Here is a 15,222-nt window from a genome sequence, read left to right as displayed (position 1 = left end):
ACGTACAATGTGTTAAACGGTGATTTGTTTACAATTTGATAATACTAAATTAGGGAAATAGGCTACACATAATTCATGAAAAAAGTCGCAGATTTACAAACGCCTCGATCAAATGGTATGTTTATTAAAATGTTTAAAACTGGAGCTATCATAATTAAAGATATTCGGTATCATCATTAAGCGAATCTGGTATTTCTAGATCTAATAAAGTACACTGTTTAAGTAATAAACCTTGGTAGGAACCATAAATTTGTCTTTAAGATGAGAATTCCCAAACAAACTCAGTATCACTTCTCGTGCCAAATTATTTAAAAACTCTTTTATAGTCTATCTACCGAATGTACTTTCGAAGAAAAATTGTATTATTCCTTTTTTTATTTGTCGTTTCCATGTTTGTGTTCGTTTATTGGAGCAACACAGGTAAAACTAATTAAATGAGTGTTTATTGTTAAATAAACACAATTTCAGATGACTACCCACCACTGCCTTGGGAAGAAAATAGTGTTTCACGAAATGCAAGCGATTATATTAGTGAAACTGTAAAACCACATCTATTTGGAAACAATTTTTGTGCAGAAAAAAAACTTTTACTTGTTATGATTGTGTCAAGACCTCATGGATTTAAAGCGCGCTGTGCCATCAGGGAAACGTGGGGACAAAAACGTGAATATTTCCATTGGAAAAGAAAATTTCTAAACGTGTTGTTTTAGATCCAAATGTGTCATTTTTCTTTTTGCTCGGAGAAACAGAAGACATGGCCGTTCAAGTGAGTGAAAAATTTTATTAAAAAAAGCAGTATTATCGCCAAACAGTTTAGACTAATCATGGAGAGTCGGACGTACAAAGACATCATTCAAGAACGCTTCATGGACACGTACAACAATTTAACGTTAAAATCCATCCACATGTTGAAACTGGTCAAGAAGCACTGTACGAAAACACACCAATATCTCATGAAGGTTGATGATGACGTCTTTTTGAACGTACCTTTATTGCTGGAAACTTTATCAACGCGCCGCGAACATGAAAATGTTCTTTTTGGACGACTGAAGAACACGTGGCCTTTTAGACGAAGAGGCTCTAAATGGTAAGGTCACAGTTTTTCGACGTACGATAATTTTGTTTCGCAGGTACATGCCTTATAAAATGTATCCTTATTCAAAATATCCTCCTTATTTGTGTGGTCCAGGATACGTGATGTCAGTTGATGTCGCTGAAAAATTTTACTTTTGCGCTATGCATGTACCTTTGCTTCACCTTGAGGATGTCTTTTTAACTGGAGTCTGTGCACAAACTATGAATATAAGTCACATACATAGTAAGAAGTTCACGTGTGATCCGTTGAGCAAAAGCATATGCCATCATAAACATCTCTATACTCTTCACTATGTCACACCCCATTATATTAGAGAGTATTTTCGAATGTTGGATAAAGATTTGTGCGTAAGTCATGTGGATTTTAGTGCTGTTCTGGTAAGTAAATAAGGTAGAATTTAAAGTCTAGTTCACTCTTATCAGTCCACTCTACTGTGTAAATTTTCGGGCGTAAATCAGGCTTTCAAATCTTTAGGGAGAAAACTGAATGTAGCGATTTTCAAGGTTAACACGTTGTCAAAGTTGAGTGTATTAATATAGTATATTAAAGAACGTGTTTTATAATGGCACGCGGTTCCGGTGGGACGAGTGCACCAATGCCATTATAAAACAAGTCCTTTATACTATTTTTTTGAATTTGCACCCCTTTTTTAATAAAAAAATTAAATTTTACGTTACACGATTGGTAATGGTTTTGTAACCACGACTTGCCGCTTGATTTTCAAATTTAATTGAATATTTGCCATTTATTGAGTTTCACTGTCACTGAATTTTGACATAACGTAACCTAACCTCACAGCCAGTATTCATATCTATTATATTTAGGTACAATTATTGTTGGCCGCAAAAGACAGTTCAATTATATTCATACATTTTTATTCACGCAGCAATTTATTAAACACAAATCGTAAAAACCCAATTTACCAAGAACTTGACAGGAAACAGGTGACAGCCAGACTAATTAGTTCTGCCAATTCTTAAAAAACAAAATTTCCTACTTTGAGTTCTTTTATAGATACCTATAAACGACTCCAAATTGAGTACTCTAATGGACCTATTAAAGCGGTAAATTCGAAAAAATAATTAATTAAACATTTGTTGCTACAGGAAATTTTTAATAGAGACTTATTAGCTTCTAGGCATGCCACAGTTGCGTCAAGGTCAAATGCTCTTACTGCCAATTGTTATCAATAAAAATTTCTACGAGCTGCTGCCAACTTAACTTTTTAATGAGTGGACCGATAGTGATGAGCTCTGGTATATTTTTTTAAAGATTGCCTTAATCTTAAAATCGGTTAACTCAGTTATTCAATTACTCAACAAATTCTGTGCAACTTGTGAAATATTTGACAATTCACTAAATCTAGAAAAAAACGAAGATAAATATTATAGTTACTGTTGAAAATCGTGGTAAGATTCTAATACTTCAATAATAAAGGTACCTAACGGGTGTTCAAAAACGATTATATTTAGGGTTGGCGGTGAAAATTCACTTGTTTACGCCTATTTTACAGTGTCAAAATTGGCAGATATGGAGTGCGGGTATTACCGCCTGTAAAGTATGCAACCTTCCACTCTGGAGGATCAACAAACCGTGTCGGCCCATTTAAATATCATCGAAAGAGTTGTTTAGAGGCAGTATTTAATTATTTTTTGCATTGTAGTTGAGTTGTAACTTCTTAAAATGTATTGCCTTAATGATAATTTTGATCAGTGAATGGTAAATGTTTAATTTCAGCCAGAATACAAGCTGGTATCTATTATTTTTGGCATATTAAGTTAAATTTTGATAAAATCGTAAAATTCTTCCAATTTATATGCAACTTTGCAAAATCCATGACGATACTAATTACAGCAGATATGACAAATTAAAACTATTAGAATTTTTTGAATAAAACTATTTTCTTGTAATTTACTTCGCGTTAGGAATATTTCTAAAAGCTAGGTATTATTCTAATAAGAGAAGTTGCTTAGAATCGAATTTTAAATTCATTAATACCAAATGAGAAGTTTTTAAACGAAAATTTTCCAATTTTTATTTTACCACATACAGTTCATCTATGCAGTAATACATGGTATAATAAGAAATGGGGAACCAAAATGAGCCATAAATTCTTTAATACATACAATGTTGTCCATGCTCTCTTACACAATTTTGAACCACTTTCAACTTTAAATTTTGAGTTTCCCTAAAGTATTATTTTTGCGAACTATAAAATTAACAAAATCATTTATTTAGCAGAAATGAACAAAATAATAATATTTCATTATCAATAATTAACGATCGAATTTAAAGAATTTAATATATAAAAAAAATCGACAAATGAATTTTAAGTTGAAATTTTGTAAGGAATGTATTCTGATCAACTTTTCTTGAAAATCGAAGATGTCCAACCCCAAGGAAAAGTTCATTTTATTCAAAAACTCGTAGACAATCTATCATTTTCAAATTCTTTCTTCTAAAATTAAGGAAGATAAAAGCTTATTCATTTAAAGTATAAAACACTGTATTATTTTTTCGTCTAATCTGCAAATATTTCAATTTTATTTTAATTTTCATCGTCAAGCGACAAACCCCTCTAACTTTTTTTGCGATTTTTAAAATATCAAATTGGAAAGTCGTCATTCGTTGGCGTTTTTGAACCACTAATTACGCCAAAAGTGTCCGAAAATAAACAATTACTACTCAATGGCAGTATAGATAAGACATATTAAAAGATTGCAACCCAAGCATAGTAAAAACACAATCAAAAATAATTAAATACTGCATCTAAACAACGGTTTCAATGGTATTTAAATGGACCGGTAGGGTTTGTTGATCCTCCAGAGTGGGAGGTTGCATACTTTACAGGCGGTAGTGCTCGCCCTCCATTTCATTAAGTTGACAGCAAAATAATGTTAGGTTAGAAAAACACTTTTATTGCAAATTTGCTTATTAACGCAGAAATAAAAAACCTTTTCTTGCGTTTCGATAATAAGACATAACCATGAATATCATATGTTCTTCAGACAAACCCATTGTGGTAACACAGTAATGAACATCAAAACTCACAATTTAGTTCTGAAAAGAACTGTTTGTTATCACAGGAACAAAGCTAAAGACGAAATTAGCAACAAATTGACAAAACCGTTATCAAAATGTCAAGTGTGTCGTCAAATCAGATCGGCAACCAATCATACACAACTTACGCAGTAATTAAAAAGTTAAGTTTCAATTCCATAGCCAACCCTAAATATAATCGTTTTTGAACACTCGTTATAATGTTATTGAAGTAATAGAAATATACAGAGTGTCCCAGAACTCGCGCCCCAGAGAGAAAGGGCTTATGAAGGCAACAATTCTGAATCAAAATTTTTTAACTCAAAAAACATCATCCATTGGTCAGTTGAACATTAGACTCTCGTTGCCTAGGAAATTGGGATGGCCTTTTACTCCACTTCTTGAATAAGCTGTCGGGATTGGTTGTTAACTTTTTATCAGTTTTTGAATACTATTAAACTTAGTCAACTTTTGTTTTGAAATTTACCATCTGTATTGCTGTCGGCAGCCTCCTTCGCTCCTGGGGCGCGAGTTCTGGGACACCTGTATAATAATTTCTTTTTTCGCAGTAGTAAACAAATATTTCAAGCTGTAATGGAATTAAGCAATTTTCTTCATTTCCTCTAAAACTGCAGGTTGTGTGGTTAACCAGTTTGCTGTTTAAGCCATCTATAGGTGCTTCATTACATTCCTAATATGTACATTTTTTCAGAATATTATTTACTTTCTTGGATTTCCATGAAGGATGTTTATGAATCTCGAAACAACTTATACAGGATAGGTAACCTTAGGGCTACAGAAAGTAAAATATCTTGGAATTTGCAATTATTTTAAATTTTTGTTGTATTTAGAAAGCTGCAAGGCTTTAAAATAGTGTAATGAACGGTCAGACAGCCCAAAAAAACTTAATTACTTTTCACGCCGCCTAACGTTACCTAACACCCTGTATAAGATCCCTAAACGAAATGCGATTGTTTGTTAAATTATAATAAATGTTTAATTTTGTTACTATGTACATAAGAAAATAATTATTGCTTCTTCAAAATGAAGAGTTCGCTGTTATTGAGACAAATTTATATTCAAACATTTAACTTATAAATACAAGTAACATTGTTTACTGGAAAATCTATTTGAAAACAAAGACCCATACAAGAACTTGCAATACAAAAACATTTCTTATAATACTTGATATTATAAAAATATGCCAATAAACAAAAATACGAAAAACAATTCAAGAAAAATATAATCCCGACTTACATTTGGCAAGACAGTTTCAACCTGTCTCTTGTAGATCAATTTTTATTATTCATCATCTGCTATTCTACAAAAGTGATCAAGTGACGCGACTATGGACTTCATCATTTTTTTCTCACGTTTCTTCTCTTTCTTTTTTAACTTTTCAGGTACATATTTCTTTTTCTTTGAATATTTACATGTGGGACTCTGTTTGGTTTCAAGATCCATCTCCTCAGTCACCAATTTTCGCTTCTTACAGTTGTCATTACACATTTGTTCCCTGACTTCTTCTAAAAATAAAGCAGTGGCAGTCTTCTTTTTCTCTAATTTTCGTTTTTTCATCAACTTCTTTTTTTCTGCTTTAGATAAGTCATCAAATGTCCTCTGAGCTTCTTCAAAACTTCTGTGACAGTCACTTAATTCACTACTAGTTTCTTCAATGTCTTGTTCAATTCCTTCATCACAAACATTTGAGTTTGGATCAACCACGCTTGAGTTGTTACTATTTTCATCTTTAATACTCTCGTGACTTGAATCTAATTCAGGTGTGTAATATTTAACAACAGTAGCATCATTGAAACTGACGCTTTTACGTTTGTTTTTGATTCTCTTTGAACTAGAACCTGAAGCTTTAGGTTCCTCTGTAGCACTAGATGCTGCTTCTTCTTTATGTTTCTTGAGTTTTTTGATTTTTTTCTCCAAACTGCTGACGTTATCTGTTAACGAGACATTTTTCATTTTTTTGAGAAGTAATTTTTCTTGTTTTTCAATTCGTGACAGCTTTCCACTTAATCTAAGACCATGTCTTGCACCCCTAAAAAATGACATTTATTGGTTGTTATGGAAGTTATAGAAAATTTTACTTGTGAGCAGTGCGCCCCCCACATGCTGCAAACAACTCATCATCATTGAGGGCACTGAATGACATCAAAGGTTCAGGAGCTTCAACTTCATAACTTTGCATTCCTCTTTCTGTTATTTTAGCTGTCTTTAAAAATGTCCCATATTCAAGATTTTTATTTTTCTTCAATTCCCTCAATGAATAAGTTTTTGTGGAGATCTCAACTGGCTCTTCTTGTAATTCCAATTTAACGACGTCTTTTTCTACTTTGACCTAAATGCAGAAAATGTAGAGTTGTCACTTTGAATGTTAAGTATTACATTAATATTGCTGGCTGCACTGTTGAAAATTCTTTCCCACCAGTTGTTGGTGAATTGGTCTCCAACGTCAACTCCAATACCAGCGTTGTCGAACTTTAATTTCGGTTTTAGGGCTTCAGAAATGCCGTCTTCGTTCTTGCCCAAACCTTTACCTGATAAACACAACATTTGGGGTTAGGTTTTTAGTCCATGACGACTAGCTGAAATGTACTAAATTTGATATGAAAGCTAATTACCATCTTTCCAACCGTATTTTTCTAACTGTTTTTTGGCAAAATCCATTTATGCACGTGGCCTTTTAAGCCCATTTGACATACAAACAGTAACTTTTTGACGTTTTGTTTGACAAATGACAGAAAGCAGCAAATGACAGGCAAATAGAGGGGGAGTTGACGTTAATTCCAGTGGCGGCGCACATGGAGGGAAATAGGTCTTTGACTTTACAGGCGATTTCTGAGTTGCTGCCGTAAAATGCTTGGGACCCATGACAAGTACCAAGGGTTCTCAAACGCAAAATCAGGCGTAAAAGATTACCTAATCACGCCCGTTAACATCATGGCTACTTCAGTATTTTATTTAAATAGCTATAGTTCGTACAGTAAGTGTTTGAATGACAGAAAAGTCACTAAATCTACGCAATAAAAAGTGTACCATACGCGCGAAATTTAAAATAATAAAATAACCCCAGTTACTGACAACCCTGTCAACTCCATTTTGCGTAGGAATTTGGTGTTTTTAGTGTATTTTGTAGCATAATTTGCTGCCAACCTATATGTCAACTGTCGAAATCTCCCAATCTCTCACCGGATATACTATATTAATTTTTTATTTCTTTGTTTATATAGGGATATCGCACATTTGACTTCAGCGCCGCCTACCGCCAAGTGATTGCATATATTGAAGTAAAACAAAACGTTTCCGTTGTCGCGTTACTTTCGGGGCCTAAAATTGCATTGTCCTGCAGAATTTTTGTTGTACACTTTGCATAAAAAGTTTCACATTGTTCGTGGAGTATTTTAAATTGAAGATCTCTCCTGTAAACGTTTTTGTGGTGTTACTCAAGTAAAAGACATGAAACTTGATAATAGGCTTATTTTTTGCTTTAATTTGTCATTACACTAGTTAATTGAAGAAGTGGGAAATCATTTTCAACGTAAAATTGTCTCTTAATTTTGAATCTGAAGTCTGTTTTGATCCATCAGGTCCGGACTTGGAGATATTATTGAAAAAATATTTTTTTTGGGTTATGCTGTATAACTCAGTTTCTTTTTAAAGATGGAATTGTGCATTACTGTTTTAGAAAGCCTATTAAATAAGCTTTTCAATGAGTTATAGAACTCAACACTGGGGTTAGTAATTTTAAAGATATTATTAAAAAACTAAAGTCATTTCCGAAACCCAAAAATGTTACTTTTAAAAGAATTTCAGGCGGCGACAGTATTGGTGGTTTTGTTTTGGGTACAAAACTAAATCTTTTATCGGTTTTCTGGTTTATATGACAACAAAAAGTTCATCTTGCAGGAATAAGGGCGTTTTTCTATATTTTTTACAGACGTGACAAATAAATTCCTAAACCACAATAATTGATATGATGGAAAGAAAAAACTATTATGTTATTTAAAATTTACTGGAATTGTACATAATTCGCTTTTGGAACGATTTGGGTCTCGTATTTGGTAATGAAACTAGCAAATTTATGAGCGCGCGTGAGATGAGATGTTTACTAATAAAAATGTCAAATTCGCCGTGTGAGGGCGCTGATGCAAGTTTTATGCGATACGCCTATAGTATACCTTATTTCAATTGATAGCGAGGCCCCCATTTTAGTGTCAACGAGTATATATGAGTGAGCAGTATATTGTACTAGGTCGGCAACTTTAGGTTTATAAAAATGTTCCTATAAAGAGATTGAGAGATTTTGACAGTTGACATATGGGTTGGCAGCAAATATGCTACAAAATACACAAAAAACACTAAATTTCTACGCGAACTCCAGTGACATGTTATAATATACCTAGACGGTGAAAAGCTGGTGGTGGGGGTAGAAATCCGTGTTCCAAGCATGGGCCATCTTGGAAATAGCATTTGTGTATGCAGTGATACAAGATGTTTATAAATGTTTCTAGCATCAAGGGCATGTCAAATAAATTTGCCGCTCTTTACAAATGTGGGTTTAGATTTTACAACTGACATTTGCAGTTAACCTCAAACATGGAGCAAAGTAAGTTTTGAGAAATAAACTGTAACCGTAACTAAAACGTCATTGAAATAAGTAACATTATAAATAATTTTCAAGGTAGTTATATTCACTATGAAAACAAAGCGGCAAAATAGTGTACGACACGAATTCCAGAGCCTCCTTTGATGCTAGAAACATTTCTAAACACCTTGTATAAATCTGATACACCGGCGTATCAAATGTTGCCTATATTGCAAAAATCTGTTTTACATTTTAAAAGGTAAAAAAAATGTTATTATAACTTTTTTAAGATGTTTTTTCAACGATGGCATTAAAATAAGTTGCCAAGCGTCGTTATTGATTAAATAATGAGTTAAATAATAATTTATTTGTAAGAAGTCAATGGTATAGTTTGTACGGTGAGAGATTGAATGACAGAAAAGTCACTAAATCTACGCGATAAAAAGTGTACCAAACGCGCTAAATTTAAAATAACAAAATAACCCCAGTTACTGACAACCCTGTCAACCCATTTCACGTAGGAATTTAGTGTTTTTAGTGTATTTTGTAGCATAATTTGCTACCTACCTATATGTCAACTGTCGAAATATCCCAATCTCTCACCGGATAAACTATAGTCTGTTTTCTTTTCTTTGTTGTAGAATTCTCAGTGATTTTTGATAAACTAGTTCTATTTTATCGTAATCCAATGATAATGAGTGTAAATACTAAATGGTCTGTAGTTTTTATAATGTATAATGTATAATTTTAATGTATAAAAATAATTAAAAATTGTAGAAGTGATTTAGTTTTGAAAAATTTTAAAATGGTTAAATAAAACCTAGTTTTTAATTAAAGGCTCTTCTTTATTATTTTGGTCGTTTGGTATACAACTTAAGTCATAATTTATCCAATTTTGCATGTTTCTTTAGACTATTTTCGGTGGTTTATTTAAACTTAGAGTAAAACATGTCACTTGAAAATTGCGGGTTGCCTAAAAATTTGAATCCACAATTTCAATTTCACAATTTCTAGGCCCTTTCCTGTGTATGACAAAAGTGATTTGTCGTTTTGTTTAGTATTACAATGGTCAAATGTGTCATTGTTCAAGAGTTAAAGAGTTAAAAACAATTTGTTTCATGAGATATTGAAAATTGGCAGAAAACGAGGCACTAAACATATAAAATTGAAAAAAGCCAAATACAGCTACGTTGATGTTAGTTTATGGATTTTACTTGCAAAAAAATTGTTGGAAAACATTCAATAGCCACAGGTGTATCATTTCCGTGACTATTAAATAAATATGTAACTTTCTTTTAAAACCAGAGCCGAATTACAGAATAAAACCGAATAAAACAGAATAAGTTCACAACAGCCTTCTTTTAAATCTCCGAAGAATGCTTGTTTCTTTAAGACAATTATCTGCATCGTAGGGCATTTTAAATAAACAAAAATGCAACTTTATGTTGCTTGTTAGATACTGTTGTTCACCGTTAAAACCGCCATTTTGTAGTTTAGTGGCGCCATCTACTGACACCCGAATAGCCCCAATCGGTCCACTCATTAAAAAGTTAAGTTGGCAGCAACCCCTAGCGATTTTCATCCGTAACAGTTGGCAACAAAAGCGTTTGACGTTGACGCAACTATAGCATGCGTAGAAGCTAATCGTCTTGCACAACATTGCCAAAACTTGTTAAATCTCTATTAAAAACTTCCTGTAGCAACAAATATTTAATTAGTTATTTATTAATACATCCAACTTTGACAACGTGTTAACCTCAAAAATCGCTACATTCATTTTTCCCCTAATTTTCTCCCTAAAGATTTGAAAGCCTGATTTACACCGGAGAGTGGACTGATAGCAATGAGCTGGACTTTATAATGATGTTCTAATAATCAATAAAACAACTGCAAATAGTGAATTCGGATTTTGAAAATATTATTATTAAGAACAAAAAATATTTTTTTATTAATTTATTCATAAATTTTCTTCAGAGTACAAATATTTTACACGCTACATTTTTCTTAAATAGTCAACATAATTTAGACAACCACGATTTGCTTACGTACATAAAATTAAATACAACATAAAATTTAGTCTACCTAGAATATGGCTTAAAGAATCAGAATCTCACGTAAAAGGCTTGCGTAACCCTCGGTCTCACAGTTTCTCTAGTGATTGTGCTAAACTGCCCTTTGTAATCTGTATCCGAATTAACAAAATGCTCTTGAGGATTAATGTATGGTACTGCTTCATATCTTTGCCTTGTAGGTTTAGCTTGATAATAATTGGAATTAGCTTCTTCACCAACATATCTAGGCCTCTGATAATTGTATTCATTTGAAGAACTAAAACCAGCTGGATATCCACGAACGGGCAAATTAGGCAAAGTAGGATTTAAAGCATCATTTAAAGTGACATCATATTCATCTTCTTGGAGGTTGTTTAGTGGATCGGATTCCAACACTTTTGGTTTCTGAGTTGTTCGTGGACCTGAATATTCTTTGTTGGGTTTAAGAGTCGGCCTTGGTACTGTTTGAGGACGGTTTGAAACAGGTTTGAACTCTTCTTGGAAAGAATCAGTCTGTGATTGCGCGTATTTTTGGCGCATGGGCATTTTTATAACAACAGCGGAAGGCTTGAAAAGTGGCTTCACATCCACGGTTTCCTCTTTTTCAACTTCTTCCTTACTTTCTGGTTTCTTGTCAACAGCTTTGCCCCCCACAGGTTGTAGGCCTCTGGAAGAATACGGGTTGCCCCCTCTACTTGGAAGAAAAGGTCTCTTTACAATTCGTACGATCGTTTCTGGTCTTAGTTCTTTAACTGTCGTGGTTGTGGCTGTTGTTGTCGTCGGCTTCGGTGTTGTTGTTGTTGTTGTCGTTGTAGTCGTGGTGTGTTTCTCTACTTTAGTCTGTGGTCGAATATTGTCTTCTTCGTAATCATCATAATAATCGCTGTCATGTGAAGGTTGTTTTTTATTCTGGGTGGAAATTCGTGGTCTTTCTCTTTGAAGGGGGCTGTATTTCGGCTTCAGCGGTCTTCGAGGCGGTTCATCTTCGTAGCTGTCATCTCTTATTGATTGTGACGCTCGAAGTCTCGAAGACGTTTGTTTTCTGGTGTCTCTTTCTTCTTCGTGTTTAGTTGAGTGTTTTCTTGAATCATTTTCAGGTTTTCGGTTTTTTGGAAGTTCTTCTTCATAGTCATCGTAATATTCTTCTTCAGCAGGCGGTGGTGTTTTCGTTGTCACAGGCTTGTAAGCGTACTTGCTGGCCTCGTTTTTAGGCACCGGTGGTTTAATTCTAGGTGCCGTTCGTGGTCTGTCATAAATTGAGCTACCACTCGTGGGTTTAATGATTGGTTTATCAGCTGCAACGCCTGTTGGAGCAGATTTTTCACTGTCTTCGTAGTCTTCTTCAACAGGTCGCCTGGAACCTCCCTTAGGACGACTTCTCTTCCTGTCTTCTTCTTCCGGGTCCTCATCAGAAGGCCGTCTTTTATGATATCTTCGTTCCGACGTTCTTTTATCCGATTTTCGATCATCTTCATATCTGTCATCTTCTTCATCATCGTCTTCGGGTTTTCTTCTGTCTTTGTTTCTTCTTCGATCTGGTCTACGATCATCTCCTCTCCTGTCGTATGGTTTTCTTCTGTCTTCGTCTCTTCGCCCCGATCCTCGCCTCGCATACCTCTCATCTTCATACTCTTCGTAATCATCATCATAAATTGGTCTAGGTCTCGGTCTTGGTCTTTTCCTTCTTCTAGATTCTGAGCGCGAAGGCCTTTCATCGTAGTAATCATCGTATTCATCATCGTACTCGTAGTAATCAAACTGTGGCCGCCTTCTCCGCAGAGGCCTCCGTCTTCCTCCTCCAGGTCTACGAGGACTCGCCGGAGCTGTTGCTGGTACTGCCGCCGCCAACGCAGGGTGTGGTTCTGAAGGTGGAGTGTACACAATCAAAGGTTTCAATGTCGTGGTCGATGCAGCTTGGTACAAAGCGTCATTTCTGTAATAAGCCAATCAATAAACATCAATAAAGCAGTAGTTTACAAACCTGTGCCAATATTTCTTTGAATTGACGCAATCCACTTCGGACACAAAATGGCAAATAAAGGTTTTCTGGTCAAAGGCAGTATAATTTGCACATAAAAAGTCATATCTCGTTCCAAAAAGGCAGTGATGATAGACCTGTAATAAATACGACCTTGGCATCAGCAATAATGATCGATAATTAAATGTTAAGCATGGACTAGTGCGGGCACTACCCAAGGTTACTAAAATTAACAGGTTTGCTACAAAGTTTTGAGCCAATAGGAGCAGGCCTCTTGAACTGGCGCAAATACGTCATCGGAAAGCCCTTTTAAATTCCAATTGAATTTTTTTATTGCTATTATTATTTAAAACGGCAATATTTAACACTCTGATGCTTCTACAAGAACTTTGTTAAACAACATTGGCGATCAACAATGTTTTTACACCCCCAAACCAAATGTCAGAACTTTCTTGTGACGTCACACGTCCCTAGTAACCAAAAGAGGGTGGAGTTTCAGCCTTAGTAACGAGCAAACCTGCTTAATTTAGGAACCTTGGGCACTAAAGTCCGTTTTTTTTTTAAAAAAAACCACCAACACCGCAATCTTCCCCTGCATTACAACCGGCAACGTTGCCTAGGGAGATTTTTTGGTGAGAAAATAATTGTCAAATTTTTGACATTTCTGAAAATGACGCACTGTTTTCGTTAAAAACGTTTCTTTTATAGTAGGCAGCTTTTACCATGGCGTACCTGACTTTTAGAGTCGAATATTATCTTATTGCACTCATAATGTGGAGGGTGTAAACAGGCTATTGTGTCCGAAAATTAAAATTTACGACATCTTCAAGTAGGTAGAAAAATGTGGACCCGTGCCGCTTCCAGGTATTAGCGCGGGAGCTCAAGATGATTGTTGATCCCTTCACCGTGTTTTTTTTTTAATGACGTTGATAAGCTTTTAATTTTTGTTTATTAAATTAAATTTTAAACAAGTTAAAAAAATCGTGGGCTATAAAGTTTTCAAAATTTTAAAATGAGATCGAAAAAATTAGCATCATTTTAATGTTGGAACGTGTATTTTACATAATTATAAAGAATTTTTTAATCACAGTAAATGTCTGACACTTGCTGTGCCGTTTATAAATTTTAAAGTTATAAAGACAAATGACAGGTTACAATTTTTAAACATCAATCAATTTGATGTGGGGAATTTTAATTTCACGATAGTAATTCAAAATTTAATATCAACAAGATGTTTCTGAATTTGCAAAATAAATTATAAACATTCGTTTCCTTCTCATTGTTTTTTCCCAGAACGGTAGGTACCATTTGCACTCGTATTTGACATACGCAAAATTAAATTTCTATCGCAATCCAATTTTGCTGTTTAATTAATCCACAAATACGTAGTTTCCAGAATCTTTTGTAAGAAGTCTGTTTAACTATGTATTTGTTCTTAATTCTTTCATTTTTAGAAAAAGTGGGGACTTTAAGTCGAACATTAAAATGTCGTTAAACTAAAAGGTTTTTTTAAACAATCTATTTGGAGTGGTAATATGTATAAAGACGACCGCTAAGTATGAAAAATCATTTTGATATTAACTGTTTGGCGAATTTTGTTCACTTTGTATTCTTTACAACCTATTTCATCCTTGGTTAGATCAATCTAATGAAGAAGTTTGAAAAATTGATGTCTCTCGGTTTTTTCAAATTAATAAACAAAAATTAAAAATTCAATAACGTTTTTAAAAGAAAACATTGAAGGGATCAATAATAATCATCTCGAGCTAATACCTGGAAGAGGCACGGGTCCACCTTTTTCTACCTACTTGAAGATGTCGTAAATTTTAATTTTCGGACACAATAGCCTGTTTACACCCTCCACATTACGAGTGCAATAAGATAATATTCGACTCTAAAAGTCAGGTACGCCATGGTAAAAGCTGCCTACTATACACCCTGTTGGACTGCAAATCAAAGTATTTAATAGTGAAAAGACTCGGCACAGCCTGAAAAGCCGTTTTGTGTAATCAAATTGTCAATTAGGCGACTAACCTATTTGATTTTATCACCAAAAAGTCACCATCGACGACGTTGCCGGTTGTAAAGTGGTGGGAGAGTGCGGTGTTGGTGGTTTTTTAATAAAAAAACGGACTTTACCGCCTGCAAAGTATGCAACCTCCCACTCTGGAGGATGAACAAACCGTACCGGTCCATAAATACCATTGAAAGCGTTGTTTAGATGCAGTATTTAATTATTTTTTACTATGGTTGGATTGCAATTTTTTAATATGTCGCGACGTGAGAATTATAAGGTTCTAAGTGATTTTTTGTGAAAATTTAAATTGTCTGTTTTGCGATTTTTTTAAACATTTTCTATCATGTATAAAAAAGAAGTGAGTTAATATTTTAACAAGCCAAAATGATTTTAATAGATCCTGCCATTTTTTGAAATAAATGCTTAATAAATTAAAGAGAAATC

At 34.1% G+C, this 15,222-nt stretch overlaps 3 protein-coding genes across 5 annotated transcripts in view; 1 reads left to right on the top strand and 2 right to left on the bottom strand.

Annotated features, from left to right (window-relative positions):
* Positions 1-389: 389 nt before the first annotated feature.
* On the top strand, positions 390-5,172 carry LOC148180741 (beta-1,3-galactosyltransferase 1-like). Its single transcript, XM_088041977.1, has 6 exons — positions 390-420; positions 469-663; positions 711-766; positions 813-1,087; positions 1,131-1,473; positions 4,848-5,172. The coding sequence occupies exons 1-6, from the start codon at positions 390-392 to the stop codon at positions 4,875-4,877; spliced, it is 930 nt and encodes a 309-aa protein (XP_087898103.1). The 3' UTR covers positions 4,878-5,172.
* A 144-nt stretch (positions 5,173-5,316) lies between these two features.
* On the bottom strand, positions 5,317-6,899 carry LOC148180740 (uncharacterized). The gene is made up of 4 exons (XM_088049183.1): positions 6,769-6,899; positions 6,533-6,684; positions 6,235-6,485; positions 5,317-6,185 (listed from the first exon to the last, which is right to left on the bottom strand). The coding sequence occupies exons 1-4, from the start codon at positions 6,812-6,814 to the stop codon at positions 5,438-5,440; spliced, it is 1,197 nt and encodes a 398-aa protein (XP_087905309.1). The 5' UTR covers positions 6,815-6,899; the 3' UTR covers positions 5,317-5,437.
* Positions 6,900-10,670: 3,771 nt separating this feature from the next.
* Positions 10,671-15,222, bottom strand: part of LOC148180739 (uncharacterized) — a 51,034-nt gene continuing 46,482 nt past the window's right edge. For all 3 annotated transcript variants that reach the window (XM_088041568.1, XM_088041560.1, XM_088041576.1), the window contains exons 5-6: positions 12,765-12,898; positions 10,671-12,716 (exon numbers count right to left, since the gene is read on the bottom strand). In XM_088041568.1, the coding sequence (XP_087897694.1) occupies positions 10,835-12,716; positions 12,765-12,898 (2,016 nt within the window). In that variant the 3' untranslated portion in view covers positions 10,671-10,834. The remainder of the gene's footprint in view (positions 12,717-12,764; positions 12,899-15,222) is intronic.

This window comes from Gnatocerus cornutus, chromosome 1 (assembly GCF_029298725.1).
Source record: "Gnatocerus cornutus isolate USDA-ARS CGAHR chromosome 1, icGnaCorn1.1, whole genome shotgun sequence".
Taxonomy (NCBI): Eukaryota; Metazoa; Arthropoda; class Insecta; order Coleoptera; family Tenebrionidae; genus Gnatocerus; species Gnatocerus cornutus.
The sequence above is the reverse complement of the archived record's forward strand: the minus strand, read 5'-3'. Positions and strand labels throughout refer to the sequence as shown.

Coding starts and splice junctions, on each gene's coding strand:
- LOC148180740 (XM_088049183.1), bottom strand. CDS start 6,814: ATGGATTTTGCCAAAAAACAGTTAGAAAAATACGGTTGGAAAGATG. Junction 6,685..6,768: donor AAAATACGGTTGGAAAGATG/GTAATTAGCTTT, acceptor TGTGTTTATCAG/GTAAAGGTTTGGGCAAGAAC. Junction 6,186..6,234: donor GGGGGGCGCACTGCTCACAA/GTAAAATTTTCT, acceptor GTCATTTTTTAG/GGGTGCAAGACATGGTCTTA.
- LOC148180741 (XM_088041977.1), top strand. CDS start 390: ATGTTTGTGTTCGTTTATTGGAGCAACACAG. Junction 421..468: donor CGTTTATTGGAGCAACACAG/GTAAAACTAATT, acceptor ACACAATTTCAG/ATGACTACCCACCACTGCCT. Junction 664..710: donor GGAAACGTGGGGACAAAAAC/GTGAATATTTCC, acceptor GTGTTGTTTTAG/ATCCAAATGTGTCATTTTTC.